At 46.7% G+C, this 21408-nt stretch overlaps 1 protein-coding gene across 2 annotated transcripts in view; it reads right to left on the bottom strand.

Annotated features, from left to right (window-relative positions):
* LOC139401320 (erb-b2 receptor tyrosine kinase 4b) overlaps positions 1 to 21408 on the bottom strand; it is a 467727-nt gene that overhangs the window by 82931 nt on the left and 363388 nt on the right. For both annotated transcript variants that reach the window (XM_071145653.1, XM_071145654.1), the window contains exons 13-14: positions 17779 to 17911; positions 8049 to 8142 (exon numbers count right to left, since the gene is read on the bottom strand). In XM_071145653.1, coding sequence (XP_071001754.1) covers positions 8049 to 8142; positions 17779 to 17911 — 227 coding nt within the window. The remainder of the gene's footprint in view (positions 1 to 8048; positions 8143 to 17778; positions 17912 to 21408) is intronic.

Here is a 21408-nt window from a genome sequence, read left to right as displayed (position 1 = left end):
AAGGTGCATTTTATTCCTTATATAGTCCCTATGGGCCCCCTTCAAAAGTAGTGCACTAGGGAAGAGGCCTATTATACATGACCATTGAGCTTTACTGTTAATCCCACCAGGCAGGTTCATCCTAAACCTGTAGTTTGTCTTAGAGCAGGCCTATGATCATATCTCCAACTCTCCATCTCTCTGTTTTATATTGGCTAAGAGCATTGTGGACATAAGTTAATGTCTCTCCAACTATGTCTGTTTTAGATTGGCTAAGCACAGGCCTAAGAACATAACATATATCCCTCTCTCCCCATTTCTCTCTCTCTCTGTGTGTTTTAGATTGGCTAAGAGCATGCCCATGAACATAAAATCTCTCTCTCTCTCCATCTCTCTGTTTGTTTTAGATTGGCTCAGTGCAGGGCCATGAAATTATTAGTTCCAGGAAAAGAAGAGCCAAAAATCTAACCCTGGAGCAGCTAATCTAGCCTTAATAACAATGAGCACATACCCTGATGTAACCCAAACCCCTCGCAGTGCTTACTCTGGCCTGTCCCATACACTCACACATAATCCATAGACTCACACATACTCCATAGACTCACACATACTCCATAGACTCACACATACTCCATAGACTCACACATACTCCATAGACTCACACATACTTCATAGACTCAACAGAGGCCCTCGGAAAGGGACCTGCAAGCCACGTTCCAAACCATACAGAACAGAGCTCCGACCACTGCACAATGTCTCCATTTAAAATAAATACTGGGCACATGGGGGCAGGCAGTATTCTGACTTAAGTTACATACGTAACTCAAATTGTCAATTCATTATTTACACAATCTTCTTAGTTGCACATACTTATCTCAACTCAACTCTTAAGCTCATAAGTGGTTGTGTGAGTGTGTGAGTGTGTGTGTGTGTGTGTGTGTGTGTGTGTGTGTGTGTGTGTGTGTGCCAGCGATTGGGCACAAGGTATCCACATGTTCTACCACTCCACAGAGATGGGAGACAAGAATCAGAAATCATGCATGAATACTTCGTGTGGCCTTGAGTGTGTGTCTGCATGTGTGTGGCGTTGAGTATATTGTGTGTAGTGAGATTGAAGGCTAGAGGAGTGTTGACTTAATAAACTATCAAGATGACAGGCAGAGAAGAGAGCAGAGACGAGAGAAGGGAGCAGAGAGCAGGGAGAAGGGAGCTGAGAGCAGTGAGCAGTGAGAAGGGAGCAGAGAGAAGGGAGAATTGAGAAGGGAGATGGGAGCAGAGAGCAGGGAGAAGGGAGCAGAGAGCAGGGAGAAGGGAGCAGAGAGCAGTGAGAAGGGAGCAGAGAGCAGTGAGAAGGGAGCAGAGAGAAGAAAGAAGGGAGCAGAGAGCAGTGAGAAGGGAGAAGGGAGCAGAGAGCAGTGAGAAGGGAGCAGAGAGAAGGGAACAGGGAGAAGTGAGAAGGGAGCAGGGAGAAGGGATCAGGGAGCAGGGAGATGGGAGAAGGGAGATGGGAGATGGGAAAAGAGAGCAGGGAGAAGGGAGAAGAGAGAAGGGAGCAGGGAGAAGGGAGCAGGGAGAAGGGAGCAGGGAGAAGGGAGCAGGGAAAGAGAGAAGGGAGCAGGGAGAAGGGAGCAGGGAGCAGGGAGAATGGAGCAGGGAGGGAAGGGAGAAGGGAGCAGAGAGAAGAAAGAAGGGAGCAGAGAGCAGTGAGAAGGGAGAAGGGAGCAGAGAGCAGAGAGCAGTGAGAAGGGAGCAGAGAGAAGGGAACAGGGAGAAGTGAGAAGGGAGCAGGGAGAAGGGATCAGGGAGCAGGGAGATGGGAGATGGGAAAAGAGAGCAGGGAGAAGGGAGAAGAGAGAAGGGAGCAGGGAGAAGGGAGCAGGGAGAGGGAAGGGAGAGCAGGGAAGAGAGAGAAGGGAGCAGGGAGAAGGGAGCAGGGAGAAGGGAGCAGGGAGATGGGAGAAGGGAAAGAGAGAAGGGAGAAGGGAGAAGGGAGCAGGGAGCATGGAGAAGGGAGCAGGGAGAAGGGAGGAGAGAGCAGGGAGATGGGAGCAGGGAGAAGGGAGCATGGAGAAGGGAGCAGGGAGAAGGGAGCATGGAGAAGGGAGCAGGGAGAAGGGAAGGGAGCAGGGAGATGGGAGCAGGGAGATGGGAGCAGGGAGATGGGAGCAGGGAGATGGGAGCAGGGAGATGGGAGCAGGGAGATGGGAGCAGGGAGATGGGAGCAGGGAGATGGGAGCAGGGAGAAGGGAGCATGGAGAAGGGAGCAGGGAGATGGGAGCAGGGAGATGGGAGCAGGGAGATGGGAGCAGGGAGATGGGAGCAGGGAGATGGGAGCAGGGGGGTGGGAGAAGGGAGATGGGAGCATGGAGAAGGGAGCATGGAGAAGGGAGCATGGAGAAGGGAGCAGGGAGAAGGGAACAGGGAGAAGGGAGCATGGAGAAGGGAGAAGGGAGCAGAGAGCAGGGAGATGGGAGCAGGGAGATGGGAGCAGGGAGATGGGAGCAGGGAGATGGGAGCAGGGAGATGGGAGCAGGGAGATGGGAGCAGGGAGATGGGAGCAGGGAGATGGGAGCAGGGAGATGGGAGCTGGGAGATGGGAGATGGGAGAAGGGAGCAGGGAGAAGGGAGCATGGAGAAGGGAGCAAGGATAAGGGAGAAGAGAGCAGGGAGAAGAGAGCAGGGAGAAGGGAGCAGAGAGAAGGGAGCAGGGAGAAGGGAGCAGGGTAAAGGGAGAAGGGAGAAGGGAGAAGAGAGAAGGGAGAAGGGAAAAGAGAGAAGGGAAAAGAGAGAAGGGAGTAGAGAGCAGGGAGAAGGGAACAGGGAGAAGGGAGCATGGAGAAGGGAGCAAGGAGAAGGGAGAAGAGAGCAGGGAGAAGAGAGAAGGGAGAAGGGAGCAGAGAGAAGGGAGCAGGGAGAAGGGAGCAGGGAGAAGGGAGCAGGGCAAAGGGAGAAGGGAGAAGGGAGAAGAGAGAAGGGAGAAGGGAAAAGAGAGAAGGGAAAAGAGAGAAGGGAGTAGAGAGCAGGGAGAAGGGAACAGGGAGAAGGGAGCATGGAGAAGGGCGCAGGGAGAAGGGAGAAGAGAGCAGGGCGAATGGAGCAGGGTGAATGGAGCAGGAAGAAGGGAGCAGGGAGAAGGGAGAATGGAGAAGGGGGCAGGCAGAAGGGAGAAGAGAGCAGGGAGAAGGGAGCAGGGAGAAGGGAGCATGGAGAAGGGAGAATGGAGAAGGGCGCAGGGAGAAGGGAGCATGGAGAAGGGAGCATGGAGAAGGGAGCATGGAGAAGGGAGCAGGGAGCAGGGAGAAGGGAGCATGGAGAAGGGAGCATGGAGAAGGGAGCATGGAGAAGGGAGCATGGAGAAGGGAGCATGGAGAAGGGAGCAGGGAGCAGGGAGATGGGAGCAGGGAGATGGGAGCAGGGAGATGGGAGCAGGGAGATGGGAGCAGGGAGAAGGGAGCATGGAGAAGGGAGCAGGGAGCAGGGAGCAGGGAGAAGGGAGCAGGGAGATGGGAGCAGGGAGATGGGAGCAGGGAGATGGGAGCAGGGAGAAGGGAGCATGGAGAAGGGAGAAGGGAGAAGGGAGCATGGAGAAGGGAGCATGGAGAAGGGAGCAGGGAGAAGGGAACAGGGAGCAGGGAGAAGGGAGCATGGAGAAGGGAGCATGGAGAAGGGAGCATGGAGAAGGGAGAAGGGAGTAGGGAGAAGGGAGCAGAGAGATGGGAGAAGGGAGCAGGGAGATGGGAGCAGGGAGATGGGAGCAGGGAGATGGGAGCAGGGAGATGGGAGAAGGGAGCAGGGAGAAGGGAGCAAGGATAAGGGAGAAGAGAGCAGGGAGAAGAGAGCAGGGAGAAGGGAGCAGAGAAAAGGGAGCAGGGAGCAGGGAGAAGGGAGAAGGGAGAAGAGAGAAGGGAGAAGGGAAAAGAGAGAAGGGAAAAGAGAGAAGGGAAAAGAGAGAAGGGAGAAGGGAACAGGGAGAAGGGAGCATGGAGAAGGGAGCATGGAGAAGGGCACAGGGAGAAGGGAGAAGAAAGCAGGGCGAATGGAGCAGGGCGAATGGAGCAGGAAGAAGGGAGCAGGGAGAAGGGAGCATGGAGAAGGGAGCAGGCAGAAGGGAGAAGAGAGCAGGGAGAAGGGAGCATGGATAAGGGAGCGGGGAGAAGGGAGAAGAGAGCAGGGAGAAGGGAGCAGGGAGAAGGGAGCATGGAGAAGGGAGCAGGAAGAAGGGAGCAGGAAGAAGGGAGCAAGGAGAAGAGAGCAGGGGGAAGGGAGCAGGGATAAGGGAGCAGGGAGAAGGGAGAAGAGAGAAGAGAGCAGGGAGATGGGAACAGGGAGAAGGGAGCATGGAGAAGGGTGCAGGGAGAAGGGAGAAGAGAGCAGGGCGAATGGAGCAGGGCGAATGGAGAATGGAGAAGGGAGAATGGAGAAGGGAGAAGGGAGAAGGGAGCAGGGAGAAGGGAGAAGAGAGCAGGAAGAAGAGAGAAGAGAGCAGGAAGAAGGGAGCAGGGATAAGGGAGAAGAGAGCAGGAAGAAGGGAGAAGAGAGCAGGAAGAAGGGAGAAGGGAGAAGGGAGCAGGAAGAAGGGAGAAGAGAGCAGGGAGAAGGGAGCATGGAGAAGGGAGCAGGCAGAAGGGAGAAGAGAGCAGGGAGAAGGGAGCAGGGAGAAGAGAGAAGGGAGCAGGGAGAAGATAGCAGGAAGAAGGGAGCAGGGAGAAGGGAGAAGAGAGCAGAGAGAAGGGAACAGGGAGCAGGTAGAAGAGAGAATGGAGCAGGGAGAAGAGAGCAGGTAGAAGGGAGAAGAGAGCAGGAAGAAGGGAGAAGGGAGAAGGGAGCAGGAAGAAGGGAGAAGAGAGCAGAGAGAAGGGAGCAGGGAGAAGAGAGAAGGGAGCAGGGAGAAGAGAGCAGGAAGAAGGGAGCAGGGAGAAGGGAGAAGAGAGCAGAGAGAAGGGAACAGGGAGCAGGGAGAAGAGAGAATGGAGCAGGGAGAAGAGAGCAGGGAGAAGGGAGAAGAGAGCAGAGAGAAGGGAGCAGGGAGAAGAGAGAAGGGAGCAGGGAGAAGATAGCAGGGAGAAGGGAGAAGAGAGCAGAGAGAAGGGAGCAGGGAGCAGGGAGAAGGGAGCAGGGAGAAGAGAGCAGGGAGAAGGGAGAAGAGAGCAGAGAGAAGGGAGCAGGGAGCAGGGAGAAGAGAGAAGGGAGCAGGGAGAAGAGAGCAGGGAGAAGGAAGAAGAGAGCAGAGAGCAGGGAGCAGGGAGAAGAGAGAAGGGAGCAGGGAGAAGAGAGAAGGGAGAAGAGAGAAGGGAGCAGGGAGAAGGGAGAAGAGAGCAGAGAGAAGGGAGCAGGGAGAAGAGAGAAGGGAGCAGGGAGAAGAGAGCAGGGAGAAGATAGAAGGGAGCAGGGAGAAGGGAGCAGGGAGAAGAGAGAAGAGAGCAGGGAGCAGGGAGCAGGGAGCAGGGAGAAGAGAGAAGGGAGCAGGGAGAAGAGAGCAGGGAGAAGAGAGAAGGGAGCAGGGAGAAGGGAGCATTAATAAAGGTGGTGAAGGATCACCTTGTCTAGACAGGAGATGAACGGAAGGACAAGGAGCATCATAACACAGCCAACACTTGAGAGTCCACAGGGACACACACATTTACAAACTCACACACAGATATACGGAAACACACAATCACATACGCAAACACATTCACACACACACACAGTCACACAAAGGCAGTATTGCTTAACACATGTCAGAATTTAATTGAACATAAAATAAAATAAATAGTGAAGCTCGCTGGCACACTAACTGAGAATACAATGAATTATGCTTCCAGGGCAATCGAAGGCCTAGTCTGGATCTCAAATGACACCCTACGACCTATACAGTGTCTTGCGAAAGTATTTGGCCCCCTTGAACTTTGCGACCTTTTGCCACATTTCAGGCTTCAAACATAAAGATATAAAACTGTATTTTTTTGTGAAGAATCAACAACAAGTGGGACACAATCATGAAGTGGAACGACATTTATTGGATATTTCAAACTTTTTTAACAAATCAAAAACTGAAAAATTCGGCGTGCAAAATTATTCAGCCCCCTTAAGTTAATACTTTGTAGCGCCACCTTTTGCTGCGATTACAGCTGTAAGTCGCTTGGGGTATGTCTCTATCAGTTTTGCACATCGAGAGACTGAAATTTTTTCCCATTCCTCCTTGCAAAACAGCTCGAGCTCAGTGAGGTTGGATGGAGAGCATTTGTGAACAGCAGTTTTCAGTTCTTTCCACAGATTCTCGATTGGATTCAGGTCTGGACTTTGACTTGGCCATTATAACACCTGGATATGTTTAATTTTGAACCATTCCATTGTAGATTTTGCTTTATGTTTTGGATCATTGTCTTGTTGGAAGACAAATCTCCGTCCCAGTCTCAGGTCTTTTGCAGACTCCATCAGGGTTTCTTCCAGAATGGTCCTGTATTTGGCTCCATCCATCTTCCCATCAATTTTAACCATCTTCCCTGTCCCTGCTGAAGAAAAGCAGGCCCAAACAATGATGCTGCCACCACCATGTTTGACAATGGGGATGGTGTGTTCAGCTGTTTTGCTTTTACGCCAAACATAACGTTTTGCATTGTTGCCAAAAAGTTCAATTTTGGTTTCATCTGACCAGAGCACCTTCTTCCACATGTTTGGTGTGTCTCCCAGGTGGCTTGTGGCAAACTTTAAATGACACTTTTTTAAGAAATGGCTTTCTTCTTGCCACTCTTCCATAAAGGCCAGATTTGTGCAATATACGACTGATTGTTGTCCTATGGACAGAGTCTCCCACCTCAGCTGTAGATCTCTGCAGTTCATCCAGAGTGATCATGGGCCTCTTGGCTGCATCTCTGATCAGTCTTCTCCTTGTATGAGCTGAAAGTTTAGAGGGACGGCCAGGTCTTGGTAGATTTGCAGTGGTCTGATACTCCTTCCATTTCAATATTATCGCTTGCACAGTGCTCCTTGGGATGTTTAAAGCTTGGGAAATCGTTTTGTATCCAAATCCGGCTTTAAACTTCTTCACAACAGTATCTCGGACCTGCCTGGTGTGTTCCTTGTTCTTCATGATGCTCTCTGCGCTTTTAACGGACCTCTGAGACTATCACAGTGCAGGTGCATTTATACGGAGACTTGATTACACACAGGTGGATTGTATTTATCATCATTAGTCATTTAGGTCAACATTGGATCATTCAGAGATCCTCACTGAACTTCTGGAGAGAGTTTGCTGCACTGAAAGTAAAGGGGCTGAATAATTTTGCACGCCCAATTTTTCAGGTTTTGATTTGTTAAAAAAGTTTGAAATATCCAATAAATGTCGTTCCACTTCATGATTGTGTCCCACTTGTTGTTGATTCTTCACAAAAAAAATACAGTTTTATATCTTTATGTTTGAAGCCTGAAATGTGGCAAAAGGTCACAAAGTTCAAGGGGGCCGAATACTTTCGCAAGGCACTGTATATTGCCTTACTTTTGACCAAGGCCCATAGTGCTCTGGTCAAAAGTAGTGCACTATATATAGGGAATAGAGTGCCATTTGGGATGCAACCCTTGTCTGTGGTCACAAGTGATTTCAGTTTATGGTAGGGACAGAAAAGAGAGAAAAAGAAAAGCTCTAGAGAGACTTTATTAATGGACACAATATGATTCATGTTTTTTGCTGATGGCAGCTATTTGGCAGAAAGGTCTGTCTACTGACAGTGATAGGTGGATGTTTCTACCAACTAAACTTAGTTGAATCCACTGACTGACTACAAGTCGCTCTGGGTAAGAGTATCTGCTAATTTACTCAAATAAAAATGTAATGTAGGATAATGTTATGGCACACTGAGTACGCTATAAAGGATTTATTGGCATCACCATATAAAACATATTATTATTCATTGTCTCTAGTATTAAGTCCGAATGTGCAGGAGTGAGGATCATTTACAAGTGCATGTCATGAATGCTTTAGGATGGTTCTATGTGTGTGTGTGTGTGTGTGTGTGTGTGTGTGTGTGTGTGTGTGTGTGTGTGTGTGTGTGTGCACATATGTGTTAGACTGTGTCTCTAGAGGATCTTACCGGGCTATGACAGGTCAGAGAGTAATCGTCTGCTCTCTCACACTGGGAATCACACTCCACACACACCGAGCCGTTGGCATACTCACGCACCTCCCTGAAAACCAGAGATGGAGAGAGGGGGGGGGGGGGGGGGGGCGGAACACGAGGAAGGGATGGAGAGAGGGGGCGAGAGAGTGTGTGAGAGAGAGGGGGGGAAACCAAGGGAGGTAAAGGAAGATGAAGGGAGGTAGGGGGAGACGGAAGAAAGGAGGAGAGAGGCAGAGAGGGGGGGGGAAGGAGAGGAGAGAGGGGGAAGATAAGAGGGGAGGGGAAAGTGGGGAAAGTGAGAAAAAAAAAGAAGTGTGTCAGATACAGACTCTACAGGAAGGGAGGCGAGCTGTGTTCCACTGTGCTCCTCAGTGCTCCACTGTGCTCCTCAGTGCTCCTCAGTGCTCCTCAGTGCTCCTCAGTGCTCCACTGTGCTCCACTGTGCTCCTCAATGCTCCACTGTGCTCCTCAGTGCTCCACTGGCTCTGTTTAGAGGAATAGCTGGAGGGGTTTCATGGTCTCAGACACTGCAGTCACTGTACTGTGGTACACCCACTCTCCCACTATGTATACTGTACACAACTAGCAACAGCCTACTACGATGGCTGACATAAAACCTGGACATGAGCCTAGACTATTGCAGATGGAAATTAAATGAGAACTGAAAACTGACTAAATGGATGGGTGTGTCTGACATTGTACCCTATTACCTATAAAGAGCATATAATCCCCATAGGCAGTGGTCAAAAGCAGTGCACTAAAAAGGGAATTAGGGCTCTATTTCGGATGTAACCAATGTCTTTTGCCTAAATTACAAAAACAAACACATACTACACACAGACAATAATTCAACAACAGTGACAAAAAGCTGAACATTCAATGATCAATTACATTGTACATTTCTTAAAAGTCAATCAATCACCTTCATCAATGTCAACATTAGTTGAGACGGCTAAATAGTTAGATAAATATTTAACCAATAGCTACCTGGACTATCTGCATTGGCCCTTTTTCCACATATGCTGCTGCTGTGTATTATCCTTCCTGTTGCTTAAACCCTACCTATGAGTACATATCACCCTCAATGACCTCGTATCCCAGCACATAGACTCACTACTGGTACGCTGCTGCTGTTTATTATCCTTCCTGTTGCTTGAACCCTACCTATGTGTACATATCACCCTCAGTGACCTCGTATCCCAGCACATAGACTCACTACTGGTAGAGCTGCTGTGTATTATCCTTCCTGTTGCTTAAACCCTACCTATGTGTACATATCACCCTCAGTGACCTCGTATCCCAGCACATAGACTCGCTTCTGGTACGCTGCTGCTGTTTATTATCCTTCCTGTTGCTTGAACCCTACCTATGTGTACATATCACCCTCAATGACCTCGTATCCCAGCACATAGACTCGCTTCTGGTACGCTGCTGTTTATTATCCTTCCTGTTGCTTGAACCCTACCTATGTGTACATATCACCCTCAATGACCTCGTATCCCAGCACATAGACTCACTACTGGTACGCTGCTGTTTATTATCCTTCCTGTTGCTTGAACCCTACCTATGTGTACATATCACCCTCAATGACCTCGTATCCCAGCACATAGACTCACTACTGGTACGCTGCTGCTGTTTATTATCCTTCCTGTTGCTTAAACCCTACCTATGTGTACATATCACCCTCAATGACCTCGTATCCCAGCACATAGACTCACTACTGGTACGCTGCTGCTGTTTATTATCCTTCCTGTTGCTTAAACCCTACCTATGTGTACATATCACCCTCAATGACCTCGTATCCCAGCACATAGACTCGCTTCTGGTACGCTGCTGTTTATTATCCTTCCTTATTATCCTTCCTGTTGCTTGAACCCTACCTATGTGTACATATCACCCTCAATGACCTCGTATCCCAGCACATAGACTCGCTTCTGGTACGCTGCTGTTTATTATCCTTCCTGTTGCTTGAACCCTACCTATGTGTACATATCACCCTCAATGACCTCGTATCCCAGCACATAGACTCACTACTGGTACGCTGCTGCTGTTTATTATCCTTCCTGTTGCTTAAACCCTACCTATGTGTACATATCACCCTCAGTGACCTCGTATCCCAGCACATAGACTCGCTTCTGGTACGCTGCTGTTTATTATCCTTCCTTATTATCCTTCCTGTTGCTTGAACCCTACCTATGTGTACATATCACCCTCAATGACCTCGTATCCCAGCACATAGACTCGCTACTGGTAGAGCTGATGTGTATTATCCTTCCTGTTGCTTGAACCCTACCTATGTGTACATATCACCCTCAATGACCTCGTATCCCAGCACATAGACTCACTACTGGTACGCTGCTGCTGTTTATTATCCTTCCTGTTGCTTAAACCCTACCTATGTGTACATATCACCCTCAATGACCTCGTATCCCAGCACATAGACTCGCTTCTGGTACGCTGCTGTTTATTATCCTTCCTGTTGCTTGAACCCTACCTATGTGTACATATCACCCTCAATGACCTCGTATCCCAGCACATAGACTCACTACTGGTACGCTGCTGCTGTTTATTATCCTTCCTGTTGCTTAAACCCTACCTATGTGTACATATCACCCTCAGTGACCTCGTATCCCAGCACATAGACTCGCTTCTGGTACGCTGCTGTTTATTATCCTTCCTTATTATCCTTCCTGTTGCTTGAACCCTACCTATGTGTACATATCACCCTCAATGACCTCGTATCCCAGCACATAGACTCGCTACTGGTAGAGCTGCTGTGTATTATCCTTCCTGTTGCTTGAACCCTACCTATGTGTACATATCACCCTCAATGACCTCGTATCCCAGCACATAGACTCACTACTGGTACGCTGCTGCTGTTTATTATCCTTCCTGTTGCTTAAACCCTACCTATGTGTACATATCACCCTCAGTGACCTCGTATCCCAGCACATAGACTCGCTTCTGGTACGCTGCTGTTTATTATCCTTCCTGTTGCTTGAACCCTACCTATGTGTACATATCACCCTCAATGACCTCGTATCCCAGCACATAGACTCACTACTGGTACGCTGCTGCTGTTTATTATCCTTCCTGTTGCTTAAACCCTACCTATGTGTACATATCACCCTCAATGACCTCGTATCCCAGCACATAGACTCGCTTCTGGTACGCTGCTGTTTATTATCCTTCCTGTTGCTTGAACCCTACCTATGTGTACATATCACCCTCAATGACCTCGTATCCCAGCACATAGACTCACTACTGGTACGCTGCTGCTGTTTATTATCCTTCCTGTTGCTTAAACCCTACCTATGTGTACATATCACCCTCAGTGACCTCGTATCCCAGCACATAGACTCGCTTCTGGTACGCTGCTGTTTATTATCCTTCCTTATTATCCTTCCTGTTGCTTGAACCCTACCTATGTGTACATATCACCCTCAATGACCTCGTATCCCAGCACATAGACTCGCTACTGGTAGAGCTGCTGTGTATTATCCTTCCTGTTGCTTGAACCCTACCTATGTGTACATATCACCCTCAGTGACCTCGTATCCCAGCACATAGACTCACTACTGGTACGCTGCTGCTGTTTATTATCCTTCCTGTTGCTTGAACCCTACCTATGTGTACATATCACCCTCAATGACCTCGTATCCCAGCACATAGACTCACTACTGGTACGCTGCTGTTTATTATCCTTCCTTATTATCATTCCTGTTGCTTGAACCCTACCTATGTGTACATATCACCCTCAATGACCTCGTATCCCAGCACATAGACTCGCTACTGGTAGAGCTGCTGTGTATTATCCTTCCTGTTGCTTGAACCCTACCTATGTGTACATATCACCCTCAATGACCTCGTATCCCAGCACATAGACTCGCTACTGGTAGAGCTGCTGTGTATTATCCTTCCTGTTGCTTGAACCCTACCTATGTGTACATATCACCCTCAATGACCTCGTATCCCAGCACATAGACTCACTACTGGTACCCTGGTAAGTTATCTTTTCTCGGGTTATTATTTTTCTATTATCTCTGCATTATGGGGAAGGGCCCGTAGGTAAGAATTCCACTGTTAGTTTACACCGGTTGGTTACGAAGCATGTGACTAATAATATTTTATTATTTTTGATTTGAGGAAACAATCAATGTGTGGAGTGTGTGTATATGAGTGTGGAGTGGTGTGTGTGTGTGTTTGTGTGGAGTGGGGTGTGTGTGTGTGTTTGTATGTGTGTGTGTTTGTATGTGTGTAGGAGGTGGGCTTTTATATCTCGTTCTCATGTTTAATTTGGCGCTGAAGGTCACTGGATGAAGTCATGGGCTCATTTAGCGTTGAGCATGCACTGCACATGCTGAGAATGTTCAATCTGATGTATTCCATTAAGTTACACTACACCCTCCAGCATCCAAGCTAATTATCGTGGCTATATTGATACAATCACTTTGGTGTAGCATGGCTTTCCAACTAATGCTAACGGGTGTTCCATACTTTCAGAAATCAATTAACTAAAGTGGTGTCTTGTTCCTTTTTCACAACATTAAAATCAGAAGTCACTGGTGGGGCTTGAAAAGTAATTCACTAACAGACACAAAGTATAGCAAAGAGATTTAACATGGCACCCTTTAACATTAATGTGAGGGATAGGACAGTGTGTGTGTGTCTGCCTTTAATACTAACAAGAGAAACTCTGGTGTACGCTGTGGGCAGACATGGGTTCAAATACTATTTAAAAAAAAATGAATACTTCATCTGAGCATTACTGAGCTTGTCTGGGGCAATCGAAGCAATAGAATAATCGCAAAAAATGCAAACCCCACCCATCTGGCACTCCAGGCAGGCTAAAGCAACCGCCTAAAAGTATTAGAAAGATTTCAAATGGTATTTGTTTCCTCCCTCTGTTAAATAACAAGAGGAATACCTCCATGGGACCTGAAATCAAATTAGGATTAATTATGCTTTATCCGGTCAACACAATGCCATGCAGGGTGGCACGGGAGGTAGGTCTTTGTCTGGTAAAGCTATGATTTAAATGGGTTATGGTTTAACATGTCCTTTATGTTAGCTTAGTCTCCCATGGTTCTCCATAGGGTTTAGCTTCTCTATTGCCATAAGTCTCTCAGTCTCTCTCTGTCTCTCTCTCTCTCAGTCTCTCTCTGTCTCTCTCTCTCTCTCTCTGTCTCTCTCTCTCTCTCCCAGTCTCTCTCTCTCTCTCAGTCTCTCTCTCTCTCTCAGTCTCTCTCTCAGTCTCTCTCTCTCCCAGTCTCTCTCAGTCTCTCTCTCTCCCAGTCTCTCTCTCTCCCAGTCTCTCTCTCTCTCTCTCAGTCTCTCTCTCTCTCTCTCAGGACGGAGGCACGTCAGTTACACAGCACTTAAAACCTCTGTTCTAACATAAGACCTGGAGGACAGAAGCAGACAATACCTCACTTCCTCACGGGAGGTCCAACCTAAATCTCCACTATAACAGTTGTACTTTGTGTCTGTGTCGTCATCTTTTCTAGCAAACCTGTTGTGCTGACTCAGTCACTCAAAATAGACAATTACCTTTAAGACAGAGACGTTAGGAAATGCAAAATATATGTTTTTCCTTCTAGATAGTGCCCCACGGTGAACAAGACATTGTCTCAACCAGTCAAAAGGTTGGACCCACCTACTCATTCCAGGGTATTTCTTTATTTTTACTATTTTCTACATTGTAGAATAATAGTGAAGACATCAAAATTATGAAATAACACAAATGAAAACATGTAATATGTTTTTATACTTGAGATTGTTCAAAGTAGCCACCCTTTGCCTTGATGACAGCTTTGCCCACTCTTGGCATTCTCTCAACCAGCTTCACCTTGAATGCTTTTCCAACAGTCTTAAAGGAGTTCCCACATATGCTGAACACTTGCTGGCTGCTTTTCCTTCACTCTGCAGTCCAACCCATCCCAAACCATCTCAGTTGGGTTGAGGTCGGTGATTGTGGAGGCCAGGTCATCTGATGCAGCACTCCATCACTCTGCTCTTTGGTCAAATAGCCCTTACACAGCCTGGTGTGTTTTGGGTCATTGTCCTGTTGAATGATAGTCCCACCAAGCGCAAACCAGAGTGGGACAGTGGGAACCACACATGCGGAGATCATCCGTTCACCTACTCTGCATCTCACAAAGACACGGCCGTCAAATTTGTACTCATCAGACCAAAGGACAGATTTCCTCCAGTCTAATGTCCATTGTTTGTGTTTCTTGTCCCAAGCAAGTCTCTTCTTATTATTGGTGTTTAGTAGTGTTTTCTTTGCAGCATTTCAACCATGAAGGCCTGATTCATGCAGTCTCCTCTGAATAGTTGTGTCTGTTACTTGAACTCTGTGAAGCATTTATTTGCGCTGCATTTTCTGAGGCTGGTAACTCAAATTAACTTATCCTCTAGAGCAGAGGTAACTCTGGGTCTTCCTTTCCTGTGTCAGTCCTCAAGAGAGACAGTTTCATTATAGCAGAGGTGACTCTGGGTCTTCCTTTCCTGTGGCAGTCCTCAAGAGAGACAGTTTCATCACAGCAGAGGTGACTCTGGGTCTTCCCTTCCTGTGGCGGTCCTCAAGAGAGACAGTTTCATCATAGCAGAGGTAACTCTGGGTCTTCCTTTCCTGTGGCAGTCCTCAAGAGAGACGGTTTCATCATAGCAGAGGTAACTCTGAGTCTTCCTTTCCTGTGGCAGTCCTCATGAGAGACAGTTTCATCATAGCAGAGGTAACTCTGGGTCTTCCTTTCCTGTGGCAGTCCTCAAGAGAAACAGTTTCATCATAGCAGAGGTAACTCTGGGTCTTCCTTTCCTGTGGCAGTCCTCATGAGAGACAGTTTCATCATAGCAGAGGTAACTCTGGGTCTTCCTTTCCTGTGGCGGTCCTCAAGAGAGACAGTTTCATCATAGCAGAGGTAACTCTGGGTCTTCCTTTCCTGTGGCGGTCCTCAAGAGAGACAGTTTCATCATAGCAGAGGTAACTCTGGGTCTTCCTTTCCTGTGGCGGTCCTCAAGAGAGACAGTTTCATCATAGCAGAGGTAACTCTGGGTCTTCCTTTCCTGTGGCGGTCCTCAAGAGAGAGTTTCATCATAGATCTTGATGGTTTTTGCGACTGCACTTGAAGACACTTTCAAAGTTCTTGACATTTTCCGTATTGACTGACCTTCATGTCTTAAAGTAATGATGGACTGTTGTTTCTCTTTGCTTATTTGAGCTGTTCTTGCCATAATATGGACATGGTCTTCTGTACACCACCCCTACATTGTCACAACACAACTTATTGGCTCAAACGCATTAAGAAGGAATGAAATTCCACAAATTAACTTTTAACAAGGCACACCTGTTAATTGATATGCATTCCAGGTGACTACCTCATGAAGAGAGTTGAGAGAATGCCAAGAGTGTGCAAAGCTGTCATCAAGGCAAAGGGTGGCAAAATATATTTTGATTTGTTTCACACTTTTTTGTTACTACATGATTCCATATGTGTTATTTCATAGTTTTGATGTCTTCACTATTATTCTACAATGTAGAAAATAGTAAAAATAAAGAAAAACCCTTGAATCAGTAGGTGTCCAAACTTTTGACTGGTACTGTATATACAACATAAAACTATGTAGGGCTGGGCGATATCGCCAACATATCATATCACAATATTGTTCTCTGAATTGTAAAAGTTCTACATATGTTTTATGAGTAGTGCATGACCTTTGATTGGAAACAAAATGGTACTAAGTGGTTTTAATGGGCTTTCTCCATTCTGATGGTTTAATACTCAACCAAACCAGGACAAAACTGACAGTGAAGTAGTCCAATGTGCAGAACTTTTCATTTAGTTCAGCACTGTATCAAAATATTGTTATAGACAGTGTTGTAAAAATACATACCGGTATGTGAATCCATACCGGTATACCAGAACTCATGATGCATCGCCCAGCCCTAATACTATGGGGTAGTTTAACAGTACCAGACACAGATTAAGTCAAGTCCTGAATTTGAAAGTGGTTTTCATTGAGATTCTCCATTGAGCATGCTTTTTATTCCCAGACTTAGTCTATGTTCTGGAAATCACCCCTATGTGTTCTACAGTATGTACTTCTATGGTCTCAATAGACTTCAGTCAGTAGCGTCTCGTGGCTCTGTGATTGGTTAGTAGCATCTCTCGTGTTCCTTTGATTAGCCGAGCTGTGAGCGGTGGCGTGCAGTCAGGCAGACAGGTAGGCAGAGCGTGGCCCCGTGCGCAAGCAGTGACTGTGACACGCAGTGACACGCCTAACCCCCCTGCCCTGCGCCTCTCCTCTCTCGTCTGGCGTACCTCTCCAAACTGGCCTCACGTTTCTCGACTACGAAGGGCCCCGATGGCTGCCTGGGCCTAGAGCCAGTCAGTCTGCAAGGCAAAACAAGCATCCATGTCTGTCTCTAATGTGGTGTACACCAGCCATAGACATAGAACCGTTATTCTATTTCTACACCACACTGGAGTTTAGCATTGTCTTTAGTCTGGCTTACGCTTGAGATGGTGACATTTAACTTTGAATGTCTCACCTGTTATTGCCATTGAAAAACAGACTTTTAAACAATTTATTAGAGAGGATTTTACAGGAAAACAACAACAACAACATAGACAATGTAGCAACAATATTTTAAATCGTGCAGGAAATACAAACCCATAACCAATCCCCCTAATCACCATATAAGTACACTCCCTCAGACCCCTCCATGTTGTCTCATGTCTCCTACTAACACTACAGTAAGTACACTCCTGTGTGTGTGTTTGTGTGTGTGTGTGTGTGTGTGTGTATGTGTGTGTGTGTGTGTTAGTGTGTGTGTGTGTGTTAGTGTGTGTGAGTGTGTTAGTGTGTGTGTTAGTGTGTGTGTTAGTGTGTTAGTGTGTGTGTGTGTGTGTGTGTGTGTGTGTGTGTGTGCTTCTGTCTCACATATTGTAACATCTCTACTCTGTAAATCCACACTGCAGCAGATGAAAACAACCTTAATCTTATCTCCCCTGTTATTTACTCACCAGAGGGTTTTGTTGTGGTGGTTTATCCTTCAGGTATGAAGTGCTGTGTCTGACCTGGCCTCATCCCTGCCTGCGTCCCAAATGGCACCAAAATCCATATATAGTGCACTACTTTGAAACAGAACCCTATGGGCCCTGGTTAAAAGTAGTGTAACTATATACAGAATAGGGTGCCATTTGGGAGGCAGCCCATCTTTCATACAAACACACATCTATGTTTCTCTGATATGTGAGAAACAAGTTCATTCTTGGTCCATTATTGCAGTACCTTTCTATCTTTCACAGGAGCCTGTAGATTGTGTTTACACCGTGTTTTCTCCCGTTCAGGGATTACCGGAATGAACCAGGGAAGAGATTGGTGTCTACACAGACAGTAGTTATATTGTACACTTACTGGTCTGCTGAACAGGTAATACATAGTACTACTGAAAGAAAATCACTATATAGAAAAACTATTCTGTACATCCTTTCATATACAAGTCATACTCGTTCTCAGACCTAAAAGACCTAAAACAAAAGTACTTTCACTGAGGTAAAAAGAGTTGTTAGTTTGACAGCTGTATTTCTCTTTAAATTCATGCATATTGAGAGTGATACTGTCATAATGTAATTATGTTACACTGTCAAGTGTCTACAGTATCTGTCATTATGTGACACTGGTATATGTAACTCACCCTTCATAGAGGTTGCAGGTGTCCACACAGATGCGTCCCCGGCTGAAGTAACGACAGGCCAGGCACTGGTCTGGTCCCGGCCCCCAGCAGCCAGCGTCCGAACACAGAGGGTCACACACCATCCGCTCAGTAGCTGAGAAACACAGGAATACAGGTTAAGACTAGGGTTAGGGGTCAAACAGAAGGTCAAAAACCATCCACAGTAGCATGACAGGGTTAGGTACTGGACAATATTTTTATTTTGTTTTTGGAAAGGATATGGGTGGAGCCATTGGCTACTAAAATTACAACTTTTCTTTTTCAAGGCTACTTAATCTGAGGCCAGTCAGTCAAACAGTGGTTTCAACTCAACCATGAGCTCTCCTTCCTCTCCTCTCTCTCTTCCAGGTCCATCTGAGGGAGGGTGGATTAATGGTCACATGTTAATTGTCTATACTGTACTGTCCTTGTGTCTGCCATCTGCAAAAGGTAATGCCAGCCAGACACACCATGCAGGTCTATGTCAAAGCCCCTTTCTTAGAAGTTCATGGTGAAATTAGAGCATCTAACAAGGTAGAGCTGAAGCAGAAAGGTAGAGACATGTCCCACCATGCAGATCTATCTCAAAGATCCTTTGTTAGAAGTAGAAGTGTATGGTGATGTGATTCCGGGAATCCCGGTTGGAAGATTTACGGAATCAAGAAGGAATAAGCAGGAAATCCAGTGATTTTATGGAAAACCTGGGAATTTGGGGGAAAGATACCTGATCTGTCTGTAGAGTGCTAAGGTAGAGAGGGAGACGGACAGGTGGGTCTGTGAGAGGAGACCGACTGTGGAGCTGGATGTGGAGCAGGCTGTAGTTGTGTTCTCCCATTACACTGTAATAGTGCTAACCAAACAGTGACGGGGTTAAATTAGCTTCAGTAACAGCTGGATGTACAAGCTAACTGTGATGACGAATGACAAGACAAGAAAAAAAGGGTGAAAAAACAAAGAAATAAAGTTGAAAATCAGCCCTAAACTCTTGTCATTATCTTTTCAGCATCTGCAGATTCTGGCAAAGATAATGATTAAGGCGGCTTTTAGTCCAACTGTCCCTCTGTGCAGGAAACAGGCTCTCTGTACTCAACTACCACTACAGTAGGAGCAGCCTACTATCTGTGCATAATAATACCAGGAGTGAGATCTCTCTCCAGCTCGGTTTATAATATTATATGGTTGCAACATTGTCTCTCGTGACAGACTATTAAAATGTAGAAGCCCGCCAGCGGACACTTGAGATTCATTTCTAGGTTCCAAGATTGTTACCCAACATTGCACACAGCATTGTGAGAAGTCGAGGGTCTATGGGGTGAGGGCTATTTCATACAACGGTTGTGTCCCAAATGGTACCCTTCTACCAATATAGTGCACTGCTTTTGACCATATGCCGTTGTCAAAAATAGTGCACTACGTAGCGAATAGGGTACCATATGGGACATGTCAGAAGTGATTTCCATTCCGCCTGCAGCAGGATGCAATGTCTGGCAGGTCCACAGCAGCAGAGAGCAACAGGCTGTCTGGCCTGGCCTAGTTCAGCTCTTCACTGCTCTGCTCTGCCACTGGCTCCGTACTGGCATCCCCTCCCCATCGGAGCAGCATAAAGAGACTGCATGTGTTTGTTAGGCACCAGAGATGGAGCTGACAGAACTACAGTCACAATCATTGCACCCTCACTTTGAGGTTCAGGCCAGATGTAAGCCAGGGGGCATTCTGTGGTTTGGTGTCATGTCCAGAATGGTTACACATTTTGAAAACAAGAAGCAATATAGTGAGAGAGAGAGCGGCGGGGGGGATAGAGAGAGGAAGAGAGAAAGTGTTAGAGAGTGGGGGAAAGGAACAAATTGAAAAAAGTGCTTGTGAGGGCAGAGCATGAAAGCATTGAGATCCGTGTGATACAAAAGCATCTCTGTTCCAGTTCCAAGGCCTCACTTTGTGCTTCAGAGCCGTAGGTAACCAGGCCAGGAAAGAGAAACAGAGATAGGGAGACGAAAGACAGAGAATGAGAGAGAGCGAGAGAGAGAGAGAGAAGGGGGAGAGAGAGAGAGAGAGAAGGGGTAGAGAGAGAGACAGAGAGAAGGGGGAGAGAGAGAGACAGAGAGAGAGAGAGAAGGGGGAGAGAGAGAGACAGAGAGAGAGAGAGAGAGCGAAGGGGGAGAATTTAATTGAATTGAGAGAGAGCGAGAGCGAGAGCGAGAGCGAGAGAGAGATGGAGAGAGGGGAGAGAGAGAGAGAGAGAGAAAGAGAGAAGGGGGAGAGAGAGAGAGTGAAGGGGGAGAGAGAGAGCGACAGAGAGAGAGCGAGAGAGAGAGAAGAGAGACAGAGACAGAGAGAGAGAGAGAGAGAGAGAGAGAGAGAGAGAGAGAGAGAGAGAGAGAGAGAGACAGACAGAGAGAGAGAGAGTAGGCAGACATGGCTCTCAAGAGAAGACAGGCTATGTGCTCACTGCCCACAAAATGAGGTGGAAACTGAGCTGCACTTCCTAACCTCCTGCCCAATGTATGACCATATTAGAGAGACATATTTCTCTCAGATTACACAGATCCACAAATAATTCGAAAACAAATCCAATTTTGATAAACTCCCATATCTACTGGGTGAAATTCCACAGTGTGCCATCACAGCAGCAAGATTTGTGACCTGTTGCCACGAGAAAAGGGCAACCAGTGAAGAACAAACACCATTGTAAATACAACCCTTATTTATGCTCATTTATTTTCGCTTGTGTACTTTAACCATTTGTACATTGTTACAACACTGTATATATATATATACAGTGTCTTGCGAAAGTATTCGGCCCCGTTGAACTTTGCAACCTTTTGCCACATTTCAGGCTTCAAACATAAAGATATAAAACTGTATTTTTTTTGTGAAGAATCAACAACAAGTGGGACACAATCATGAAGTGGAACGACATTTATTGGATATTTCTAACTTTTTAACAAATCAAAAACTGAAAAATTGGGCGTGCAAAATTATTCAGCCCCTTTACTTTCAGTGCAGCAAACTCTCTCCAGAAGTTCAGTGAGGATCTCCGAATGATCCAATGTTGACCTAAATGACTAATGATGATAAATACAATCCACCTGTGTGTAATTAAGTCTCCGTATAAATGCACCTGCACTGTGATAGTCTCAGAGGTCCGTCAAAAGCGCAGAGAGCATCATGAAGAACAAGGAACACACCAGGCAGGTCCGAGATACTGTTGTGAAGAAGTTTAAAGCCGGATTTGGATACAAAAATATTTCCCAAGCTTTAAACATCCCAAGGAGCACTGTGCAAGCGATAATATTGAAATGGAAGGAGTATCAGACCACTGCAAATCTACCAAGACCTGGCCATCCCTCTAAACTTTCAGTTCATACAAGGATAAGACTGATCAGAGATGCAGCCAAGAGGCCCATGATCACTCTGGATGAACTGCAGAGATCTACAGCTGAGGTGGGAGACTCTGTCCATAGGACAACAATCAGTCGTATATTGCACAAATCTGGCCTTTATGGAAGAGTGGCAAGAAGAAAGCCATTTCTTAAAGATATTCATAAAAAGTGTTGTTTAAAGTTTGCCACAAGCCACCTGGGAGACACACCAAACATGTGGAAGAAGGTGCTC

Source organism: Oncorhynchus clarkii, chromosome 3 (assembly GCF_045791955.1).
Source record: "Oncorhynchus clarkii lewisi isolate Uvic-CL-2024 chromosome 3, UVic_Ocla_1.0, whole genome shotgun sequence".
Lineage (NCBI taxonomy): Eukaryota > Metazoa > Chordata > Actinopteri > Salmoniformes > Salmonidae > Oncorhynchus > Oncorhynchus clarkii.
Note: the sequence above shows the minus strand (reverse complement) of the source record. Positions and strands in the feature narration are given on the sequence as shown.